At 33.0% G+C, this 23,646-nt stretch overlaps 2 protein-coding genes across 3 annotated transcripts; one reads left to right on the top strand and one right to left on the bottom strand.

Moving 5' to 3' along the window:
* The first annotated feature begins 2,991 nt into the window (after positions 1-2,991).
* LOC127120960 (KH domain-containing protein At2g38610) lies at positions 2,992-7,895 on the top strand. 2 transcript variants are annotated; one of them, XM_051051586.1, is made up of 7 exons: positions 2,992-3,471; positions 3,548-3,636; positions 4,688-4,839; positions 5,442-5,558; positions 5,681-5,797; positions 5,902-6,045; positions 7,191-7,895. In XM_051051586.1, the coding sequence occupies exons 1-7, from the start codon at positions 3,389-3,391 to the stop codon at positions 7,344-7,346; spliced, it is 858 nt and encodes a 285-aa protein (XP_050907543.1). In that variant the 5' UTR covers positions 2,992-3,388; the 3' UTR covers positions 7,347-7,895. The 2 variants fall into 2 exon arrangements, with proteins under 2 accessions (XP_050907543.1, XP_050907542.1); XM_051051585.1 differs by having other exon boundaries at positions 5,439-5,558.
* A 12,928-nt stretch (positions 7,896-20,823) lies between these two features.
* On the bottom strand, positions 20,824-23,114 carry LOC127120959 (acid phosphatase 1). The gene is made up of 3 exons (XM_051051584.1): positions 22,143-23,114; positions 21,838-22,050; positions 20,824-21,187 (listed from the first exon to the last, which is right to left on the bottom strand). The coding sequence occupies exons 1-3, from the start codon at positions 22,592-22,594 to the stop codon at positions 21,010-21,012; spliced, it is 843 nt and encodes a 280-aa protein (XP_050907541.1). The 5' UTR covers positions 22,595-23,114; the 3' UTR covers positions 20,824-21,009.
* Between the last annotated feature and the right edge of the window lie 532 nt (positions 23,115-23,646).

Genomic DNA, 23,646 nt, shown 5'->3' with positions numbered 1-23,646 from the left:
ATGGCTCAAGCTAGGATTGACACTAGACCAACATTCTTCTAACATGATTCCTTGTAGCTTTTTCGCCGAACATCTGTTCAGGATATATGTTACAGTCGACACAACTTATCCTCATAATTCTTTGGGTAGATTCCTGTCTTTCAACATACTTCTCATCATATTCATGATGGTTCTATTTTTCCTTTTTGCGACTCCATTCTGTTGTGGAGTGTAGGGTGGCACCACCTCATGCACAATCCCTTCTTTCACATATAATGTATCGAAGTCTTTCAAGCCATATTCTCCACCACCATTAGTCCTCAGAATCTTGATCTTTTGACCGCTTTGTCTTTCGACCATAGATTTAAACTTGGCAAATACCTCGATTAATTCACTTTTCTTCTTGATCAGGTAAACCCACAGTTTTCGAATGAAATCATCTATGAATGTAATAAAGTATTTGTTACCTCCAATGGAATCCACCTAGATAGGACCACATACATCAGAGTATATGACTTCTAGAATTTCCTTCGACCTGCTTCCTGCATCCTTACTGAAGTTGTTCTTGTGTTGCTTCGCCTGCACACGTTCTTCACACACTTCGTTTGAAATGTCGATTTTTGGTAATCTTGAAACCATATTTCTTCTCTTCAAATCTCTGATGTCTTTGAAATTGAGATGTCCAAGTCTATAATGCCATATACATTCATCTTTGTTGGTTGTTGTTGCAAGACACTTATGCTCCATCACGTTAAACTCAAACTTGAATGTTTTATTTTGAGACATTGAAGCCTTCAAGATCAATCTTCCATTTGAGTCGATGACTCTCATCATCTTCTCTTCTATCAACATCTTGTAGTTCTTTTCGAGTAACTGCCCCATGCTGAGCAAATTTCTCTTCATGCCTGGTATGTACAACAAATTTGAAATTACTGACCTCTTGCCATCTTTCCTCATAATCATAACATCATCAACATCTTCAGCTGCTAGAGTATTGTCATTTGCAAATTTCACCATGTTCTTCATTGAGGGAGTTATGTTGACAAATCAATATTTCCTTCCAGACATCTGTGATGAGCATCCTGAATCCAAGTACCACTGGTCCTTGAATCTCTCTTCATCTCTCATTGTAACCATCAACAACATCTTTTCTTCTTCATGTTTTTCCAGCTTTGTATAAGTTTCTTGATTCTTCTACTTTTTTGGACAATCACTAGAATAATGACCATGCTTTTGAAAATTGTAACACTGAATGTGACTCTTGTCTGACTTTTGACCACCACCTCTTCCTCTACCTGCAACACCACCTCTTTAGTTGCTTTGGTTCCAGGGTTTTCTCTGATTCGACCAATTCTTTTTTGTTGATTTCGACCAGTCGAATTGTTGTAGCCTCCTTTGCCTTTGTTGCCATTTCAACTTCCTTTTCCTTTCCTTTCTTTTGTTGATTGCGCCTACAAAGCCATGTCACTCTTCGACTTTCCTGCAGCTCTTCCAGTCATTCTTTGTTCATGAGATTCAAGCGTCTCTTGAAGCTCTTCCTTTGTCAGTTTTGATAAATCTTTCGGCTCTTCGATGGCTACTACCACGTGGTCGAAATTCGGAGTCAACGACCTCAAGATCTTTCCAACAACAGATCTTGATGTCAAGACTTCTCCATATACCTTAATTTGATTCACCGGTTTCGTAACCTTAGTGAAGAAATCAATTATGCTTTCATTGTCTTCCATCTGAAGCAATTCATACGTCCTTTTGTGAGTTTGTAATTTCACCTCTTTCACCTTCTCCCCGCCTCCAAACGACTTCCCCAGAATTTCCCATGCTTCTTTCGCTGACTCTACATCACTAACCTTTTCAAAGTTATTTGAATCAACACATTGATAGATCACAAAGAGAGTTTTATAATCTTTCTTTTTCAATTCTTTATGTGCAACCCTTTCTTGACCCGTCGCGTTTTCTGCAAGCGTTGTTACTCATTTCTTCACAAGATCCCAAAGATCTTGATAACGTAACACAACCTTTATCTACTTGCACCAATTATCATAACTATTGTTCTTTAGAATCGGAAGATTTGTTGAAAAATGCCCGTTTGGATTATTCATTGCCATCATGATTTTCTTCCCACGAATCGCTTAAACCGGAGCTCTAGATACCAGATGTTGGAAATCCACCACAACCTATGAAGAATTTCTATCAATCTTGATGAACAAGATTGTTATCAACCACGCAATAACAATGAAAAAAGTGAAGAACAGCTGAGAAAGAAAAGAAATAACGATGGAGAAGAAGAAGAATATTCTCTGCAGATTTTCTCTCTGTCCACAACCTGTGGAAAACTTCTTTATTCACTTTGCAACTGCAAAATTCTGTGAATACAATGTCATGACTTCTCTATTAAAAGAATAAGGGTTACTCCCTCTATTTATAGATTTAGGTTAACTTACTCTCTAAGTCAAAGCCCAAAACTATAAAAGTTCAAAATATATAACACTACTAAAATAGGCCTAAGTCAAAATCCTGTGTGAAGCAACATACTTCGACACTTCGACACATTAATACAATTCAATATACTAGGTAAATCGACACTTCCTTATCTCTGTAGAGCAACCTGCTTCGACAAAAAGAATTATAATTCAATATGTGTAAGCCGTAACTTCTCTTGTATTGTACTAGTTGTCCTTGGGTCAAATCTTTTTCTTTAAACTTCATTCATATCTCTTTCTCGTACCACATTTATTTTACAATTTGGATCTTGTTTGATGTAAAAGAAAATTCATGCAATTGTCCATTTAAGTTGATGTAAAAGAAAATTATTTGATTGGTCCAAATTGGATCTTGTTTGGCTAAAATCTCATTTTTTAACTTGATTCATTAAATCAATCGCTTTTACTATATTGAGAACCGTTCTTTTCAAAATTCACTCAACTCTTTTTTTATAATTGAAAGAGATTATAAAAAAAGATTTTTTTAGATATGATTAAGTTCCATTTAGTTAATGTATAGGAAAATTACTCATTACTCCTAATTGAGTCTTGTTTGGGTCAAATCTTATTCTTTAGACTTATTCATAAAATCTAGCATTTTTACTATTCTATGAAATATAATTCACTCAAAATTGTGTTTACAATAGATGAAGATTATAAAAAAAGATTTATTTAGATTGTATTGAGTTCCATTTAAGTTGATGTAAAGGAAAATTAGTGATTGGTCTAAATTGGTCGAAATTGAGTCTTGTTTGGGTCTAAATTGGTCTAAAATGTAGAGTTAAGAAGTGTCCTATTTGTTTTACAATTGATATGGAGATTCATTCAAAAAGATGGTTTAAGTTGATGTAAAAGAAAATTACTGGTCGATTGAAGCATATAGTAAGAATTAAACCTAGGTAGGTAGGTAGGGAGAGACAGTAGTCATCATGTCCGGGCTGTATAATCATCCCAACAACTTCTCTCCGGTCAGAGCCGCTTCTCCTCAGATTAGACCTTCAGACATGGACAGGTATATCATCTTCTTCTTCTACGATCAATCTTTATTTCATTTACTCTTTCTTATTTGATTGATTGATTCATTTCAGTCAGTATCTTTCCGAGTTGCTTGCGGAGTATCAGAAACTTGGACCCTTCATCAAAGTTCTTCCCAACTCCAGTCGTCTCTTGAATCAAGGTTACTCCTCCTTCCAGATCCATACTCCCCTTTCATTTCAAATATATACTTCTCCATACCACAATCCTGCTGCCGCTATAATGCCCTCAATTCTCACCATTAAGCATTGCAGACTCGCGTAAAGCCTTTCGCGATTTCACTCTGTCACGCTGATTGCTGTCATCGCGCTGTCAATTAATCACAATTTGTTATTTATCACTCCGTATCGGTATTAGCACCTTCCAATACCGTTTGGTCGTAGACTATTGCTTGCAGATGTAGTTACTGAGACGTCCTAAAAGTTGATGTTGTGGACCAAATTGTGCGTGTGCTCCTTTTCTAAAAAAACCTTTTTTAGAATATCTCGGTCTTCAGTTCTTATGTGGGGCACTGGTACCGACTGCACTACATCTTGCATAGAGTTACTTAGGCCTTGTATAGGCTGTTCATTTTGGACATCACCACCTGATATGTTTCTGTTAGGCTTTGTATCAGAGGAGATGAATATAGACACAAATCTTTCACCCTATTTCAGACTGTTTTTCTAGACAATGAGAAATCAATCTTTATCATCAATACATTTTGAGTATGATAACAACATGGAAAGGTTTTCAATCATTTTTTTTAAACCCTCCAAAATCTTCATCCAATACATTTTTTGTGTTCCTCTATGGTAGGGGAATTTGGTATTTTGAAGAATGTTTTTAAATCCTCCAAAATCTTCCTCCGATCCAGTACCTCTGTGGTAGGGGAATTTGGTATTATGAAGGAAAACAAAATTTCCCATTCAAGTTGGAGGACTATTGTTCTTTTTTCTCAAAGCCATCCTTTCCATTCCTCTGCTAAACTCCCAAGCAAAGCCATAGAGATATAAAACCATTTAAGAGACTTCACAAAATGGCTATACGCTTCTAGGAGAGAAGGTCTATGGCAAGTTCATTGCAAATGTTGTCCTAAGGTCAATAATATATGATCTGATCCAGTTCCATATCATAATATATGCTCCTCTTTCATATTTATTATTTTCAATAATACATACATGTTTCTCATTACTCTAGTTTTTGGCTTGCAGAAATTGTAAGAGTTTCTAGAATGTTGTCCAATCAAGGTTTTGGTGACTTAGACAGACTGCGCCACAGAAGCCCTAGTCCTATGGCTTCTTCAAACCTCATGTCCAATGTCACTGGGACAGGGATGGGTGGATGGAATAGTTTTCAGCAGGAGGTGACTTCTACTCAGTTACCTGTCTTTACATCTGAACTTTATATTCCCAACTTAAGCTTTGTCATTGTTTTAGTATCATATGTTCATGTCATTCAAATTTGATTGTGCCACTTTATGTAAGTTAATGACTCGTAAGTGATTGCTATGTATGCTATAACTAGACAATGTTAAGAGGATATGTTTTAGTTAAGAAAACATAAACATACAAGAGATTACAGTTCAAAAGATTATAATATTTGGAAATCTGAGAAAGTAAAAATTTCAAGAAGTTGAAGAGTCCTGAACAAAATAGAAACTGCTAGTGGGCTGACGAAAGGACTGTAAATGCAAAGACGGGGAAATTCTGATTGATCAATTCATCCGTCTGGAAAGAAAACCACATGACACGCAGAAAACTTTGTTCCCTAGTATATTGATCTATTCACCTCACTTTGTATCAAACTTCTTAACTTTAATGGTTGTTGGTTAAAGGATACCTAGTTTGAGAATTCTAGTTCTTTTCTTTTTTTATAATAAAAAAATTTCTTTTTCAGCTTATTCTTTTTCTACCCTACCTGATCTTTTATACATCCAAGATAACATTACTTTATTTTGCACAGCAGAGATTATGTGGAGCTCCTGGGCTGGCAATGGACTGGCAAGGCGCGCCTGCAAGCCCTAACTCATACACCGTTAAAAGGATTTTGCGCTTGGAAATTCCAGTTGATACATACCCCAATGTAAGCTCATATGTCAATTCTAGTACAATAATGGAAAATGATTTACTTGATCAAACCACTGTCCGTTATCTTTCTTAAAACTTAAGGTTCGAATGTAAATATATTTCTATTTATTGCATCAGTTTAATTTTGTTGGAAGACTTTTGGGACCTAGAGGAAATTCTCTGAAACGGGTAGAAGCTACTACAGGTTGCAGGGTGTTTATTAGAGGACAGGGATCAATAAAGGATCCAGACAAGGTAATGATATTACTTTCCAGGTTTATTATATGATGTTTTTTTATTGATCTGGTTATGTATATTTTTTGTTTGACAACTGAGATTGTTGTTTTATCAATCTTTAGGAAGAAAAATTGAAAGGAAGACCAGGATATGAGCATCTCAATGAGCCACTCCACATATTGATTGAGGCTGATTTACCTGCTAATATTGTTGACATGAGGCTTAGGCAGGCTCAGGAAATTATAGAAGAATTGCTAAAACCTGTGGTAAATTTCTTCACTCCGAGTATTCATCTTCTCTCTACTTTAGACTGTTTGAGGGGGCTACTAATCTACTTCACTTTGTTTTTTAAGACTGGTATTAAGATACTGATAGAGGGATGCATAAACATATTTAAAAGCTTTAAAATTCCTAAGCAAATGTGAAGAGAAAAATGTTTAATGGTTTCGAGGTTTGTTACTTAATTCTTGGTATTTGAGTCGTATCATTTGATTCATTGAAGTCAGGAACAAAAGTTCCCAGCCTAAATTTTAAGCGATAAAACTTATGTACAACTCTATCTGTACTGGTGTTACTGTTCCCGATTAGAATAATACTCTTGTTTTTTCTTCAAAAATTAAAATAATCTTTGTCCTTCTTAACTCTGGCTACCCATATAAGCCTTCTGGTCACCACTTTGGCCAAATCATACCATTCTTCGTACGGGTTGTGAGGTTGCTTAAATGATTGTATTGACATGATAGTAAAATCATGTGAAACAAAAAATAAAAAAATCTGAAACAAAATAAAATAACAAGAGAAGGAATCAATATAATCAAGAACGAAGAAATAGTATCATAACGGATCAAATCGAGGGGGCAATAGACAGAATTTCTGTCTCAACTTTAGGCTGGCAAACTGGATGAACTTCTAAAATCAAATGGATGGCAGGAGATACAGTTGCAGTGAAAGTGGTTAGAGGAGAAGAATAGGTGAGCGATTGTTTTGCTGCGTAATGGAAGCCAGACAGTGTGTGATGTAAGACGCGACGACGGTTGTTGTTCTTGTACAGTACAATGAGATATGCGGAAGAGAGGGGTTTGGTGATTGTTTTTATACGGGTAGCATGTTCTATTATTATTGGAAAACAATACTAATAGTATGTAATGACACTGTAGCTAAGCTTTGTTCTCATAACGGTTTTCGAATTTCCCATCTTAAGCTAGCACATAAAATCCTTGGTAAATATATTAATTTAAACATTTTTGTGCAATCTAAATAATTTTGTTGAGCTGTCTAGTATGCACAACAATATCTTCCCTGATGGAAACATGTTATTGTTGAAATGAAGAACACCGAGAGTTGAATATCATAATCATAGTTGTGGAAAGCGTTATATGTTATTAACTTTGGGTGGGATGTGAACTTGCAGGATGAGTCAGAGGACTTCATCAAGAGGCAGCAGCTGCGGGAATTGGCATTGCTGAATTCAAATTCTAGAGAAGAGAGTCCTGGGCCAAGCGGAAGTGTATCTCCGTTCAATTCTAGTGGAACAAGTGGAATGAAGCGAGCAAAAACGGGTAGATGAAAGGTTGTGTTAGATGGGTATTTAGTTTTGCAGGCAGGGAATGCAGCTACGAAAGAATTGGTGGCTAGCATTTATGTTGTTAAACAAGAGGAAGCAATGGGAGAAAACGATAAAATAATAATGAATAGGGTTGTTGCGATGTATTGGATTTATTCTTGTGGAGTATAGAAATGATGGATGAAGTTTGAGGTCTAAATGGACCAAAGTTTTGTTGGCATGTGACTTGTCAAGAGTCTCCTGAGTGGGTCATTAAAGTAAAGATTTACAAGGTTAGAAGCTGTTTGTATTTCCTTCCGAATAGTATAATGCACCCATCTGTGTGGCATTTGTTGCAGTTGGAACTATGAATGAATGTCATGCCATGTGTGTGGCATTTGTTGCAGTTGGAACTATGAATGAATGTCATGCCATGTGTGTGGCATTTGTTGCAGTTGGAACTATGAATGAATGTCATGCCATGTGTGTGGCATTTGTTGCAGTTGGAACTATGAATGAATGTCATGCCATGTGTGTGGCATTTTCTCGAAATAGATACTAATTGTTTTTATATATTGATCATGGAATTTGTAGGAATAGATACCATCAGTATTTCTAGTACTAGATTGGGGTGGTGCTTATTACACGCATGGAACGATCACATATTCTATAGAAATTTGAAAATACTCTTTCTTCCTAATATCTAGAGATTGAAATTTGGATGTCACTTATTTTACAATAAAAAAATATGATAATCCATTTTTCCAAAAAGAAAGTCTGGATTTTAATTTTTGGATATCCTATTCAAATTCAAATTTCAATCTTCGGATAAAATCCATGCATTGACTTGGGCCTCTATTTCATCCCAATATGGTTTATAAATGGGGTGAAAATAGATTACAAAATCCGAAAAAACCCCAAGACAATATTTATACCCCATAACAATAACTTTGATTTTTTTTTTCATTATTAATAAATCATACATAACCATATAATCATATATTATAAGTCATTTTTAAATCATACCAACAATATATCATGCACATTAGCCATTCATTATTAAGATCGAATTGTCAAACAAAATATTGGTAAACCATATATCAATGTTCATAAAATATGAAAATCCATACAAATTCTCAAAAGATTAATATCAAAATACAAATTAAAATATCACTAATGAGTATAGTTCCTCGTATGCCTCTGTTAAAATTGCTTGTAGAGTAACCTTCCTAGGAGTGCTTCTTGAAACTCACCTTGGAGATTATGAATTCTTGAAATATTTGTCAAAATAAAAAAGAACAACGCAGGTTTCAATGGGAAACCATTGAAGAGTGCACATAGGCAAAGTGAAGATGAACAATGAAACACTATAAATCTTGGTGTATTATCTCTCCCTTACTCTTGTATTTAATTTTCGTAGAATTTGCATGCTTAGGTATTTTAATTATAGTGTAGTTTATCATTTATTCAATTGGTAGTGATTTATTACATAATGTTAGGTTTTGTTAGAATTGATGCCTAATCAAACTGAATTGGTGATTAAACTCTGAGAAACAATTGAGATTAAAATTCATTGATATTGAATTGTTTATATACACATCTCATGGGATATACAACTGAATCAATTGAATACCTTGTGGATCATCATAAAACCATCAATTGATTTTTGTAGATTGATTAAGCATTAATGTGATCAAGTTTTAATAAAAGTATAATTTTCATATTTTCGCTTCAAACCTTCCGCGTGCACTTTTGAAAAACCTATGATATTCTATTTTTGAAAAAGCGGTTGAATTTTTTTATTAAGGGTATATTCACCCCCTATAGACCGTTTTTATACTTACATATTATTATCCAAAAATCAGCATCAAGAGCTGGTCTTTTAATTGTGTCTAATCAACATCCAAAAGTTGTGAATATGGCGAACGATGACGGCCCTAAGGGAGCGTATAATAGAGCCCCTATTTTTAAGGTGAAAATTATACTTATTGGATAGCGAACATATACATAATTATTATCGGTTGACAAAAAACTATGGTGTATCGTCACCGAGGGATCATATATCTCTAAGGGTGTGGATAACATTATTAACCATCCTAAGGGTTATACGGATGATGAGACAAAAAAGGCTTCATATAATTTGAAAGAGATTAACATACTTATCTCCTCTTTAAGCGTGAAAGTATTCTACTCAATTTCACATCATAAGAGAGTTAAAGGTATGTAGGAAGCTCTCCATACTCTTTATGAGGGGACGTATGGCGTCAAGGATTCTAAAATCAATATCTTTACAGAGGGATTTAAACTATTTCATATGGAACCCGGAGAATTCGTGGATTCCATGCAAACAAGATTCCTCCACTTAATCAATAAACTAAGCAACTTGGGTACAATATTTTCTAACAAATATTGTACTAACAAAATATTTAGATCCATGTGCAAGGAGTGGAAACCAAAGGTTACCGATATAAAATAATCTAACGGCTTAGTACTTTGGATAGTACAAAACATTTTGGAAAATTAGTCGAGCATGAAAATGAACTGAAACGAGTTGTCGATAGCAAAGTAAAGTCGAAAAAGAAAGAGAAAGAGAAAAAAGAGAAACATGATCTTTCTTTGAAAGCTTCGTCATCTAAAGGGAAGAAGTCAAAGAAAGAAATTGATAACTTTGACGAAGAAGCTTTGAAACAAGAGAAGATGAGTTCATTCGTCACATGCCACAATAAATACTTAAAAAGAAACAAGCTAAAGCATACCGACAAAGACCTAGTAAATTTCAAAAATACTCACTCTCCTAAGAAAGAATACAAGAAAAGGATGATGATATCACATGTTACGAGTGCGAAAAATCAGGACATTTTAGAATCTCTTGTCAAAGTCTCACCAAACAACATAAAAAGAAAGATAAGGAATTCTACAAGACAAAAGGAAAAAGCTTCAAAGGCAATATAGCATGTATCGTGTGGGAAGAAAGGATGAGATCTCCTCCCATGATTGTTTCTTAAGTTTGGATAATGAATATGCCAACTTATGTGTGATGGCACGTAAGAAAGGTGAAACGTCAAATGTATATACTTCTGATTTTGATAATGAATATTCATATAGTGAATTGTCGAAAGGTATATACATCAATCTATTTTGGTTTCAATACCGGGATGACCAAGAACCTTGGAGATTTTATCACAAGTTGATCTCCAACCTAAAATAGGACCGAATCACACAATCCCAAACCAAAGTTTTTAACAGGTTTAGATTCTAACCCAAATAAATCCTTAAATGGATAATATTGAACCGATGTATACAAAAAATTCCCTTGGTGAGTTTACAGTTATACGTTTTCCAGAATTACTATTATATCGTCACTCACAAAATGAAATTTCTCATAGAAGCACTTAGGTTAAACCATTAGTGAGAGAAAGTTAAATAAAAATTTAAGAGAGAGAGAGAGACACACACACACACACACACAGAGAGAGAGAGAGAGAGAGAGAGATGTGTCAAAACATGGTTCTAGATTATTTGAAATGAGAAAAAGGACCTTTATTTATAGGCCAAAGGTTGGCTAAAAAAGGAATTCCAATAAAATCTTTTTATGACATTCTAATCAATTGGCACATATCCACAATCGATGAGAAATTTGAAATACAAACGTTTGTGAGTTTATAAAAGGAAGGAAAAGATATCTAGTCGTTGCACGTCATTAAGGCACTGTCCCAATCACTTATGGTTCAATTTTGAACTGAGCTAATCTATTAAACAAATGTCCCAATAGATTAGATAAGTCAAAATTTTGCATATAACTATTTTGACAATTCCTAATTCATCTGGAAGAACTTTAACATATATTTGAAGGTATTTTTTTTGGTAAAATATTTTGAAAATCATTTTAGTGTGTGTGTGTGTGTTTTAGGCATGTACTTTTACGATAAACTCATTATACTTTTACAATAGGTTCACTCACTACTAAATTAGGAGGATTCTTTAGTACTTCAAGACTTGACAAATACTCACTATTAGGTTTGCATCTTTATCCACTTAACCATTCATGCTTGACTTATCACAAGACATTAATTGTCATCATCAAAATGTGATGTCCTTGTTAAAAGCATATATATGCAAAATAAGGTTCTACATTTCCCCCTTTTTTGGTGATGATAACACATCTCTCAGGAGAGGTGGTAAAAGAAACAATATATATATATATATATATATATATATATATATATATATATATATATATATATATATATATATATATATATATATATATATATATATATATATATATATATATGTATATTTGGAGTGATTAAACTTCCCATGAGTTAAAGAGAGTTTACCATATTCCCCTTCAGAGTATATTTCTCCCCTTTTGTCAAAATCAATAAGGATGGTAAAGATGCTTTGCGAGAAGTAAATATGCGAACAAGGGAAATTTATACATTTAAAGAAAATAAACACTCATATTATTACTAAGAAACTCAAATTACAAAAAAGGAAATTTTGTGGAATTGAAAATACAAGAAGGGAAGATACTGAATTAAAGTTTGCTAGAAAAATGAAAATAAAAAGAAGATGAAAACACATAAGTGAGATTATTCTATGCCATGAGTTTCACCATTCCTTCCTATGAATTTATTCATATCCTCAGTTATAGTTTGACAGAGCTTAAGGATTTTGTCAGTCTTGATGCTCTCATCCTCAGTTGGTTCATCATCTTCTTCTTCCTTAAAGGACAAATCTTCTTATATATCTCTATGCTTGATGTGAATTGTCGTGTATTTTAGGGCATTGTAGGTGATCCTATGGTTTGTTGAGTCTTCTATCTCGTTTGTGGTATCAACATTAAAGGTGGTTAGAATTATTATGATTATTGGTCCATAGGGTAGCCCTGCATATGAGTTTCACTTGCATCAGATCATGTGGTTGAATATTACGTCTACCTAATTTGTTGGAATTTATTGGGATATGATCCATAAAGGTACCACATCTTCCATAATCACATACCCATGGTTTATGACCATTGGAAAGAGGATTCTAGTGAGATGGTAATGAAGGATTATGACCTTTGGTTTTAGATGAGTGGCTTTGAAAGGTACTTTCTTTTTTCCACGAGGTTGATTATCATGTGGCTAATGGCGATGAAGTGCTTAAAGTTATTGAAACCTATTGGTCTATCAAGAGTGTAGGTCATCCCTTCTGAGGGTAACTCAAAGATTCTCCCAAAGTGGTCCTTGTGAATAAAAATTTCAACTTCTCTTACAGATGTTCTTAGATAAGATCCTACAAGTCTTAGGTTTATGTAAAATTCTTTTACTAAATTTGGAAAGATCCTATCATGTATATTTAGGAAAAGTTATTTGAGGGAAACCTGGTAGATTTGGTGGTAGGGCTTAATGCTTTTCAAAAGACTAGAATCAAGGAACCATGGTTGAAAACTCTCTTGGATATGATTATCATTGTTTCTTATTGTTTCCAATTTATTAACCCGACAATGAAATGAATTTTTATTTATTTTTTCCTTGAGTAGGCCATGGCAAGAAGAAAAAAAACTCATAAAAGAAAAGATGCAAGAAAGTATGAGATGCAAGAAAAAGTGAAGAGAGTATACCTATTTATAGTGTGTCATCTAAGGATTTGAGCTTATATTCTTGGCAAGCTTTTAATGTAGATCATGCTGATCAAAAATAAAATTAAAATCTTTCCTTTTTGTGTCTCCTAATCGATTGGCTAAGAGACCCGATCGATTAGATCTTTAGTTTTCTTAAGATTTTGTGCAATCTTCATAAATGCATGGATTTGATTTGATTGAGGTGCAGTGTAAGATTGGATTTGATCTGGAAATATTTGTTTCAAGCTTTTCAAATTGGTTGTCAACATGTGATAACAGACTGGGCTTTCGTAGCTCTGCCTCCTTTGGGCCTTATGTTGGATTTCTAATTTTCCGCATCCCCAATTGTTAATTTTTGCACCCTGTTGCTAAAAAGCACTAAAATACTCATCTTATGGGTTAGAAAATAATTTAATTTGATGAGTAAAATGTTTATAAATATTATTTTAAGTGGTTAATTAGATTTTCCTGATTATTTCAATCTTAAACTAATTTTACCTCATTTATCAAGAAGTCTTGATTTTAATCACGGGCTGACCAAGAACCTAGAAGATCCTATCACAGGTTGATCTTCAACCTAAATTAGGACTGGATTATACAATCCTAGACCAAATCTTTTAATGGGTTTAACTTCTAATTCAAACAAATCCCTAAATATATAATACTCAATCAAGGTGTAAACAAAAGATTCTCTTGGTGAATTTACAATTCTACCATTTCTAGAATTATAATTATCTCCTCACTCACAAAAGGACTTTTCTCACAAAAACACTTAGACTAAACCATTAGTGAGAGAAAGTTAAATAAAACTTGTGTGTGTGTGTGTGTGTGTGTGTGAGAGAGAGAGAGAGAGAGAGAGAGAGAGAGAGAGAGAGAGAGAGAGAGGAGACAAAAAAAGGTTCTAGATATTTGAAATGAGAAAAGGGACTACTATTTATATGCCATATGTCGGCTCAAAAAGGAAATTCCAATAAAAGTTGTTTATGACATTCTAATCGATTGGTACATATTAACAATCCATTAAAAGTTTGAAATATAATTAATTGTAAGTTTATAAAAGGAAGGAAAAAATATCTAGTCGTTGAACATCATTAAGACATTGTCTCAATCACTTGTGGCTCAATTTTAAACTGAGTTAATCGATTAGACAAATCTCCCAATCAATTAGATAAAAATTTCACCTATAGCTATTTTGACATTTCCTAATTCATATGGCTTAACTTCAAAATAATTTTGAAGGTATTTTCTTTTTATAAAATATTTTGAAATTAATTTTAGTGTGTGTGTGCTTTAGCCGTGCAGTTTTACGATAAAGTCCTTGTGCTTTTACAATAGGTTCACTCACCACTAAATTAGGAGGATTCTCTAGTACTTCAAGACTTTACATATAATTCACTTGTGTGGACACTTGCTTGAGTATGTTGGGTTGAGGCTTTAGATTACATTCCATTTGATTTTCCATCATCGGATAGTCAAGTCCATCAAACTCTAATGATTAGGTTTACATCTTTATCTGCTTCATCGTTCATGCTTGACTTATTACAAGACATTAGTTGTCATCATTAAAAGTTGTTGTCCTTGTTAAAAGCATATACCTGCAAAAAAAAATCCAAACGATCTTCCCATCAAATGTTACTATGTGGGACGACTTTAAGTATTTTGAGACTAGAGTGCCCTAAATTTTGTCTGAGAGGGGTGAAGGTTCGTCATCTTATTATTGTTGGATTTTCATAGGATTCTGAAATGTGTGTCGCCACCATTGATAAACAATGACTGATTGAGTAAAAACTCTTATTTAAATGATGCGGCTCAAGAACACTTTATCGGACCCCACAATGCACGCCAATTGTACTTACTGAGAGTAGAATAATAATGACTATACTAGTGATATACCAAGACAAGGTCTTTAGTTTGTGATTTGTGAATGTGATAGATTGACCTAACACTAAAGATAGATATGTATAACCTTTTAGACATAGCGAAAGCCCAAAGCCTTAAGGCTTTCTCCTGGGATTTAGTCAGCTTTGCCCCGTGCTATCAAGGATCGTAGCAGGTGACCTCTATTAGAGGAAGTCTCATGACGTGACCAATTCGTCTACGTTCCGAGCACAAGATCTATCATGCTATGTCTCATTTAAGAACTCCGGTGTGTCTCACGTGACTGCAAACCCTGAGCCAAAATCATTTGTAATGTGTGACTCTAGACTAAAATATTTATATCGGCCCATAAATTTATGACAAGTGGAAGCCACATTAGGCGACAATGATTAATTTTGATTAAAGATTTTACTAGGGGTGGAAAAACGGGTTGTGGTCCGCGCACCCCCAAAAAATGGCGGGTTGGGTTGAGATTTTGTAAAAATAAGCTTATTAATCTATTAGAAAATTGAAAAAATAAAAGATAAAAATAAAATAGTCGGGCAGGTTATCATCGTCTTGCCGGAGCGTGTTAGATTTTTAAGCCCAATTTCACTTGGCAGGTTTGTCTTCCCTACCACTTTTTTGGTGGGTTTAAGGCGGAGCGGGGCGGATGACCTGTTTCGCTACCCATATATATATATATATATATATATATATATATATATATATATATATATATATATATATATGACTTCAATCTTTTCAGATTTAATCACATCTTGCAAAATTCATTCTTGAGGGAATTTGTCAATAATATCAGAAGCAGTAAGAATTTTCGGGGTCATAACATTAGATCTACTAAGAATGACTTTAATAATAGATGTTTCATTTCTAGGAGTAGTTTTAAGAGATTTAAAATTATAATTAACATTAGAAACATTATAGGTAATTTTACTAATAACGTCTAGTGAGTTTTCAGTGAATTCATCCGTTAAACTCATAGAGTCATTAGGATGACAGTTAAAGTAAACTGGACAATCGTTAAGGTTAGATTCAACTATAACAATAGTTGAGTTATGAAAATCTTTAATACGAGTATCACGAAGGACTAACAAAATAGGTGTGTTTAGCCATAGTTTATGTAAAGGCTTTATAGCTATTTGAATTAATCCTAGATAGATATAACGATATTCTTCTCTAATATGATTTTCTAACAACTTTCTAGTTAACAAATTAATGGTTTCATGTTTACTACATATATATGTAGCAGATTCTGTAGTATGAATAATTTTTTACTATAAAAATCAAACTAAAATGTATTTACAAAAGGTTTACAAATTTTTAGAAAATCATGAGGTTAATATTTATTTCTTTACATGATTTGAATTACTTTGCTTAGAAGAAGGGATAGAAAATCCTTTTGCTGTTAAGATGTACTTAGATGCTAATGTTAGAATTAATACTAAATGGAAGACTGTTAAAAAAGATATAATAGAATCTATCCATCCATCTTTAGAATCCAAAAAAATTACCCCTTCTAAAGAAAACATAGAAATAAAGGCTTCTCTCTTTAAATCAATTGTCAATCCTACAGAACAGAGGAAAGCTATAAATTATCTACATAGTCAGATGAATTACTCAAACCAAATACTTCACACTATTGCCCAACAATTAGACAGAATAGAAAACTCCATCCCTTAACCTAAGGATGTTAAAACCTTTAAAATAGATCCTATCCGACCTATATATCATTATCATACTCCTTCTACCCAAGAGCTAACAGGTGTGAGTTTAGGTCGTGATGCTAACCATGAGATAAAAGAATTAGTTAAAAATTAAGGACCTTAAGTATGGGAAATTCTTCATGAGAGATAAATACTTTATCTCGGGAAGAAGAATTTGATAATATAGTGAGTAAGTTAGGTGGAAGATCCCCAAGAGCTAAACTCGAAACTACTATCTTAGATCGTCATTTGCTGATGTGTAATTTGAAGAAAAAGTAGTTTTGTTGAAAATAGTTATTAAGGAGAATCCATTGTAGAATGGAACATCGACGGTGCTTCTGAGAAATAAGTGTTAGATACCATACAAAAAATGACTATGGCTGCTACAACTTTTAAACTCAAAGAAAACACCGACAAGCATACTAAAGATATATTAGTTATAGGGTTTACAGGGCAATTAAAAGGATGGTGGGATAATCTCCTTAGTCCTGAAGACAAAACCCAAATTAACTTAGTTGTTAAAATAGAATCCAATGAAGTTGTTTGTGTTACAACTCTCTTGTATGTTATTACCAAGTTCTTTGTAGGAGAGCCTTTAAAGCTCCAACAAGGAGCAACAAGCTAATTACTAAATTTGTACTGTCCAACCATGTCTGAAAATAGGTGGTATAGAGACATGTTTCTTTCTAAACTCTGCCTTAGGTCAAATGGTGCTGCTGATTATTGGAAAGAAAGATTTATTAGTGGCTTACCTAGATTATTTGCTGAGAAGGTTAAGACAAATATTAAACAAAATTTCAATGAAATTATTCCTTATCAGTCGTTAACTGTGGGTGAATTATCTAATTATGTTATTGAAACTGGTATACAAATTTGTACTAATTACAAACTTCAAAATAAGGTTAAAAATTAAATAAAAAAAGAGTAATAGGTGCGAAATGGGTTAATTTTGCGAACAATATGGAGCTACTCCTTTAAGAGCTCCTAGTAACCCTAAGAATAAAAGGGTTGCTATTAAAAGTAAGAAACACTTTTGTTACCATAAGAAACAACCTTACAAAGATAACTCTAAATTTCATAAAGCCCCTTATAAGAAAAATTATGGTAAGAAACCTTATAGGAAACCCTATGCTAAATCTAAAGCTAAAGACAAAGATGTTAAATATTATAAATATGGTCGTTTTGGCCATTATGCTAATAAGTGTAAGATGCAAGAGAAAATTAATCAATTAGGAAATTTAGATATTTCAGAGGAGTTAAAAGAAAGTTTGATATCTACATTAAAAAAATATCTTGCTAAATTCGGAAGAAGAAGACATCTCTTCATCTTATGAAGAATCTTCTTATAAAGAAATTCGTCAAATTAAAAATTATGAGGAGTCAAATTCTGATTCTGATGAATGTTTAGGAATAGACTTTTGTAATTGTAATAGTTGTAATAAAAGCAATAATGTTCTCACTAATCATCAAGCTAATACCCTAATAGGAATATTAGATAAGATGAAAGAATTTGAAAGTAAAAATGCTTTCATGAGACAAATTAAAAATATTATTGATGAAAACGATATTTGTAAAAAGCATGTTAACAAAATAAAATTTAAAGATGTTATGAACTTATTTAAAAATCTCATTGAGAAAACTGTTTATGTTAATGACTTACAAGAAGAAATTAAGAATTTAAAAAATGAAATTCAAACGCTAAAAACCCGGGATGATGAGATAGAACTTAAACTTTTAGAATTACAAGGCTACATGATTATTCAAAATTAGCATAAGTTAGCTTCTTCTAGTAAAAAACATGAAGAAACTAATGAAGAAGTTATTGTTGCAACCAATGAAGATCCTTATATCAATAAAATAGAAAAGATGTTATCTTACAAATGGTATAGTAAAATAAATCTCATTATTAAGGATAAAAATTTTGAACTAGTTGCTTTAATAGACGCGGGAGCAGATTTAAACTGCATTCAAGAATGGTTAATCCCAACCCAATATTACGAGAAAACTAAAGAATCCTTACGAGGAGCTAATGATAACATATTAAATGTGTCATATAAGTTATCCAATGCTACGATCTGTAAAGATCAAATATGTTATAAAACTTCTTTTCTTCTAGTTAAAAACATTGAAGAAACTATTATTCTAGGAACCCCTTTATTGGCTTTACTTTATCCTTTCATCATTGATAACCTAGCTATAACTATGTTTCATACTTTATTCCTAATCTTAGAACTAACTGTCTTCCTTTATTTAAGAGACTTAGAAAGAATCCCCCACCTTGAAATGATTCCATGATCAAAAGGGTCACCCAATTAAAGCAAATAGTTAATAGATTACCTTGCCTATGAATCTCTTATCCAAATGTTAATCTTATTGTTGAAACAGATGCCTCGGAACTAGGGTTTGGTGGTATATTAAAATAACTACTTTCAGACACGGATAAGGAACAAATTGTTAGATATTACTCTAGAACTTGGTCTCCAGCCCAATTAAATTATAGTACTATAAAGAAAGAGATTTTAGCCATTGTTTTATGCATTACCAAATTTCAAGATGATTTATTTTCAAAGTTATTTTTATTAAAAACAGACTGCAAAGCTGCTAAGAGTGTTTTAAAGAAGGATGTAAAAAATTTAGTTTCAAAACATATTTTTGTCAGATGGAAATCTTTGCTATCATGTTTTAATATTGAAATAGAACATATTGAAGGAATTAAAATTTTTTTACCAGATTTTTTAACTCGAGAATTTTTACAGGGTAAAAAGGAGCAAGAAACAGAATGATCCCAGAGATAATTATGGACCTCCATTATCATCAAATAATAAATCCATAGTTTTAGGATCACCTTCATATATTACAAAAATTACTTCTCCAATACCTTCTTCCCCCAGACATTTGATTAAGCCTGAACTATTATCTCCATTATCTTTTACTCAAATAATTACTACTTCCCCATCTTCTCAAAGTAAACCCATATCAAAGTTAGCTTTTTACACTCCCCCATCTTCTACAAAATCTTCTTTTATTATCAAAAATATGTCAGAACCGATTATCCATTTGGAGCCTATGTACTGTCTTTCAGATGCGTCATTATTACAATTTATTTCAAGAATTTTCCCTCTTGGAATTTTCTTTTTACCGAAAGACTTATTAAAACCATGAGAATATTATGAATTTATTTTGGTTGATACTGATTCTATTTCTCTTACTCATCAATATGATGAGAATGATAAATAAAAAATTAAGTTCTCCAAATTCAAAATTATTAAGGTTTTATCTTCATCAGTTTGGAAGCAACCCCCAACAAAAGAATTTTTTTCCTCAAAGTCTTACTCTCCTCAAACATACAATTATCTGGATTACATGGATGCATGGTCCAATTTCTTAGCAATTGAACCATTTAACCATACCTGATTTATTTGGTTTAATAAAGATATTTCATTAAACTTTTCCTATTGGTTTATCCAATGGTTTCAGCTCATTGGACCCACTATGGATATTTTCCTCAATTATGCTTCTAAAGTCTTCAATGACTTTACCTCAGCTACTACTTGTCCTTCACACAAGACTTTATTATTTTTTTATGCAGTTTTTGGGATTACTTGGATTATCTCCTAGACCTTTTCATCTGAGCAGTTATGGCAAGATTGTCTAACTTCTCAATTAATTAAGAAATTTTCTATTAAATGGTGGGTTAAGTTTAATCCAGATCTGCTAACAACAACAAAGTTGAAAACCTGGTGTAAAACTCATTCCAACCTTTGCAAAAATACCAATATTAGTTCATAAGATACTGATTTTCTTATGGATCGATCTAAGTTACTAGCCAATTTATCAGCTGCTACCAGTCATAATGAATTTTTAAATAAATTGAAAGATGTTATGTCTGTTTTATCCGAAAGTGATAGTGTTTCCAACACATCTGACCACTTGAATGACAATGAAGATGACTGTTATGGAATTACAAATCTCGAAGGATAAGGATGATGTGTGAAGATAAGATCAAATTACTTTTCTGAAGAAGATAAAATCATATTACTTTTCTGAAGATAAACTGACATTTATCCTACCATGTTATTTTTTGGCTTGTTGTATTCATTAAAGGGTCATATTATCTTTGATTATGTATTTCATTATTATGTCTTGTCAACCACTTGTCTGTATAGTTTTAGGGTGGTTTGAAATTTATTTGAAGCCCGTATGCTTTTCTTCTCTATATAAGAGAAGATAGTTTGTGGTGAAGGACATTTAAAAATTGAGAGATTCTATTGAGTATCCCTAAGCTTGCCATCAACTCTTGTAATCATCTTTTGTAAGTGTTTTTCAATAAAATCATGTTTTTAAATACATACATCCTTACATCTGCATTTATTTCCGCATTTATTTAGACTCTGATTACTCAATTTATCGAACAGGAAGATTGATAATTTGTGGAAAACAAACCATTTGGTTTGTTGAGTACTGGTACAACACAAGTAGTAGCAGTGATGTGTCATGAAATGCAATACATAGGATTGGGGAGTTTGAAAGTACGATTCCCCAAAGAGTCTCCTTGTAAGTCAGTCCACTGGTCTCCAACATTTCCCCATATTCTATAACCTTCCTTTTCTATTTCCTTCCTAATGGATGACTTGTATTTCACTGCACTCTGTCCTTTGTATTCATCACTCCTGCCAAAAAGCAATTAGAGCTGCTTAGGTAAGACTTTTTCAATCCCAAAAAGTTAATTAATAGTATAAGAACCTTTCAAAATGTTGATTGAATTAACATTACATAGCCAAATTAGGCACCGTCAGCAGCATGATATTCAAGACTTTTACGAGAGTTGACCGATTCTAGTGTGTGTTTTTCATGAACTAGAAAATGTGCACACAACATTGTTATCTGTTGGAGGAAATTTCTTTCCTGTTTCCACTAGCCGTTTATAAAAATACTACACACCAAATGCCAATGTTTTTGACGATTGTCTTTTTTATTTAATACTTCCAACCAACCGGCCATGTCTCTTGTTCTCTACTTTCAATAAGACCCTTTAATTTATGTATATAGGTTTTGTTAAATTAATATATAAATACTCTATAGACGTGCAATGTTCGGTGTTGTTATATCACATATTGATTAACTTAGGAAACTAAAGTCGTATGCATGTTGTCTAGTACTAGTTGAAAATGAATTTGTGGCGTCGACATCTTAGGGGCGATTCCACGAAGCTACGCAACACATAAATACCAAAATCCATTTTCACACACTCCACCTTCCTTTTTCAAGTCGCTATCTATAACTACGTGATAAAAACATGAAAATTAGTTTTCAATATTACCTCAAAATAAGGCGTTGGTATCCGATGAATCCTTGAATATGTAGGTTGTCCATAGTGATTTTAGCGAGGGTTCCTTCATATCTACCCGTTAGTAAGAACACCTTAAAACCTTTTTGTATCAACGTTTTAAACAATCTCAGTACCACAGGATTCGCAGGACACATTCCCTTGTTGATCCATGCCTTAAACATAGTCGAATCGAACGGCTCGCATCTGAAAATATATTTATACATAACAGAATCAAATCATGTTAATGAAGAGAAGCAGAACAAAGCATATATACATATACATATACATATACATACCCGAATCGCTTATCTTTGTAATAAGGAATATTAGAGATACATGTATCATCCACATCTAAAATCCACGCATCTTTATGACCAGGAACGGGTATTTGAGATTTTGCATAGAAAATAATTTCATCTACGATGGTGTTCATGTCAAGTTCGTATTGTCCGCCAAGGATGTAATTTTCAACATGTTTATAGCAACAAGGTGGCACCGTCTTCCACGGTCGCACATTATTATTGGTCTCCACCGCCAACCTCCAGCTCAGACCATACCTCTCATCATCAACCTCGGAGGAAGAAGAAGAATCTAATTCAGATATCATCATCATCTTCTGGAGTTTCTGAGAAGAATGAGCCTTATGGTTCTGCTGCCTATGCATTTTCAACAATAGGTTGGTCAATAAGCCCAACAAAAACGTTAACCCTGCCACTATGGTTTGCACAATCTTTATCTTTAGCATCATCTTATGGAAAGAAAAGAAAGGAGAATATTATTATTATAGTGATAAGAAATTGGAAAATGTGCAAGATTTGTTGGTTGGTAATGGCATTAGGATTTTCTCTGTGTGATCAGCCTATTACATGGGCTGATGATGATGGCAGAGAATGACGAGCATACCATCCTTTTAATATCAAATTTTGGAGCCCACGCCGAAACTTCATCGAAATTTTTAGGAAAATCTCTTTTCATTTCCTCTCTTATCCAATTTTTGAAAATTATCAGCACGCTATTTTTATTTTAACAAAATGCACATTTAAACTATTTAATATATAATTTTTATTTTGGATGATTTAAAGAGACAATTTTAATTGATTATTTTTCACTCTTGATTTTTTCGTATTTCCATTTTTTTATTCAGCCGCGATATTTTTACATTTTTAAATTGTTTCACACACTAGTTCATACTTATCAATAGGTTATCCTATTTTACTTTTATATTTTACACATGGTTGAGTTTTTCTATGCATAATTTCTTTACATATAAAAAATATAAAATGTCGATGTAAATAACTATATAATTGTTTGTAAAACTTATCTCAACCAACTAATATCAATATTGTTAAGTTTTATACTTTTATTTGAATTCTAATTTGTATCAATTTAAGTATCGTCCACACAAGAGATTTTATAGTCGTATATGGCACTATTTTTTTTGATTATGTTGTCAATGTTGAGATATAAGATATGATTTAAGTTGTGTGAGGCACAAGTTAAAGATGATTAGGATTTAAAATTTGTTACTTAGTTTGTTATAGTTTGTTATTTAGTATTCAAGTAACTTTGTATATAAATACATACATATGTAAATCAGTTTGTATCACAATCATTCTTCAATAATAGAATCTTTATTTTCATACTCTCTATCTTTTCTCTCCTCACAAAAGTGTCTCATGCACTAACAAATTGACATCTAGAGCCCCGATTAGATTCTTGATCGTGTTTTTAAGAATCACACGCTAGTGATCTTGGGTTGTTAATCACATTTCCCGCAAAGATGAATGACACCAACGATAT

This window comes from Lathyrus oleraceus, chromosome 2, assembly GCF_024323335.1.
Source record: "Lathyrus oleraceus cultivar Zhongwan6 chromosome 2, CAAS_Psat_ZW6_1.0, whole genome shotgun sequence".
NCBI lineage: Eukaryota > Viridiplantae > Streptophyta > Magnoliopsida > Fabales > Fabaceae > Lathyrus > Lathyrus oleraceus.
The sequence above is the reverse complement of the archived record's forward strand: the minus strand, read 5'-3'. Positions and strand labels throughout refer to the sequence as shown.

What these genes read in the sequence shown, in the direction of transcription:
- LOC127120960 (XM_051051585.1), top strand. Translation starts at nt 3,389, where the DNA reads ATGTCCGGGCTGTATAATCATCCCAACAACTTCTCTCCGGTCAGAGCC. An exon ending in CAGTCGTCTCTTGAATCAAG is followed by an intron (nt 3,637 to 4,687) that starts GTTACTCCTCCT and finishes TTTGGCTTGCAG; the next exon opens with AAATTGTAAGAGTTTCTAGA. An exon ending in AAGAATTGCTAAAACCTGTG is followed by an intron (nt 6,046 to 7,190) that starts GTAAATTTCTTC and finishes GTGAACTTGCAG; the next exon opens with GATGAGTCAGAGGACTTCAT.
- LOC127120959 (XM_051051584.1), bottom strand. Translation starts at nt 22,594, where the DNA reads ATGATGCTAAAGATAAAGATTGTGCAAACCATAGTGGCAGGGTTAACG. An exon ending in TACAAAGATAAGCGATTCGG is followed by an intron (nt 22,051 to 22,142) that starts GTATGTATATGT and finishes ATATATTTTCAG; the next exon opens with ATGCGAGCCGTTCGATTCGA. An exon ending in TACCAACGCCTTATTTTGAG is followed by an intron (nt 21,188 to 21,837) that starts GTAATATTGAAA and finishes GCTTTTTGGCAG; the next exon opens with GAGTGATGAATACAAAGGAC.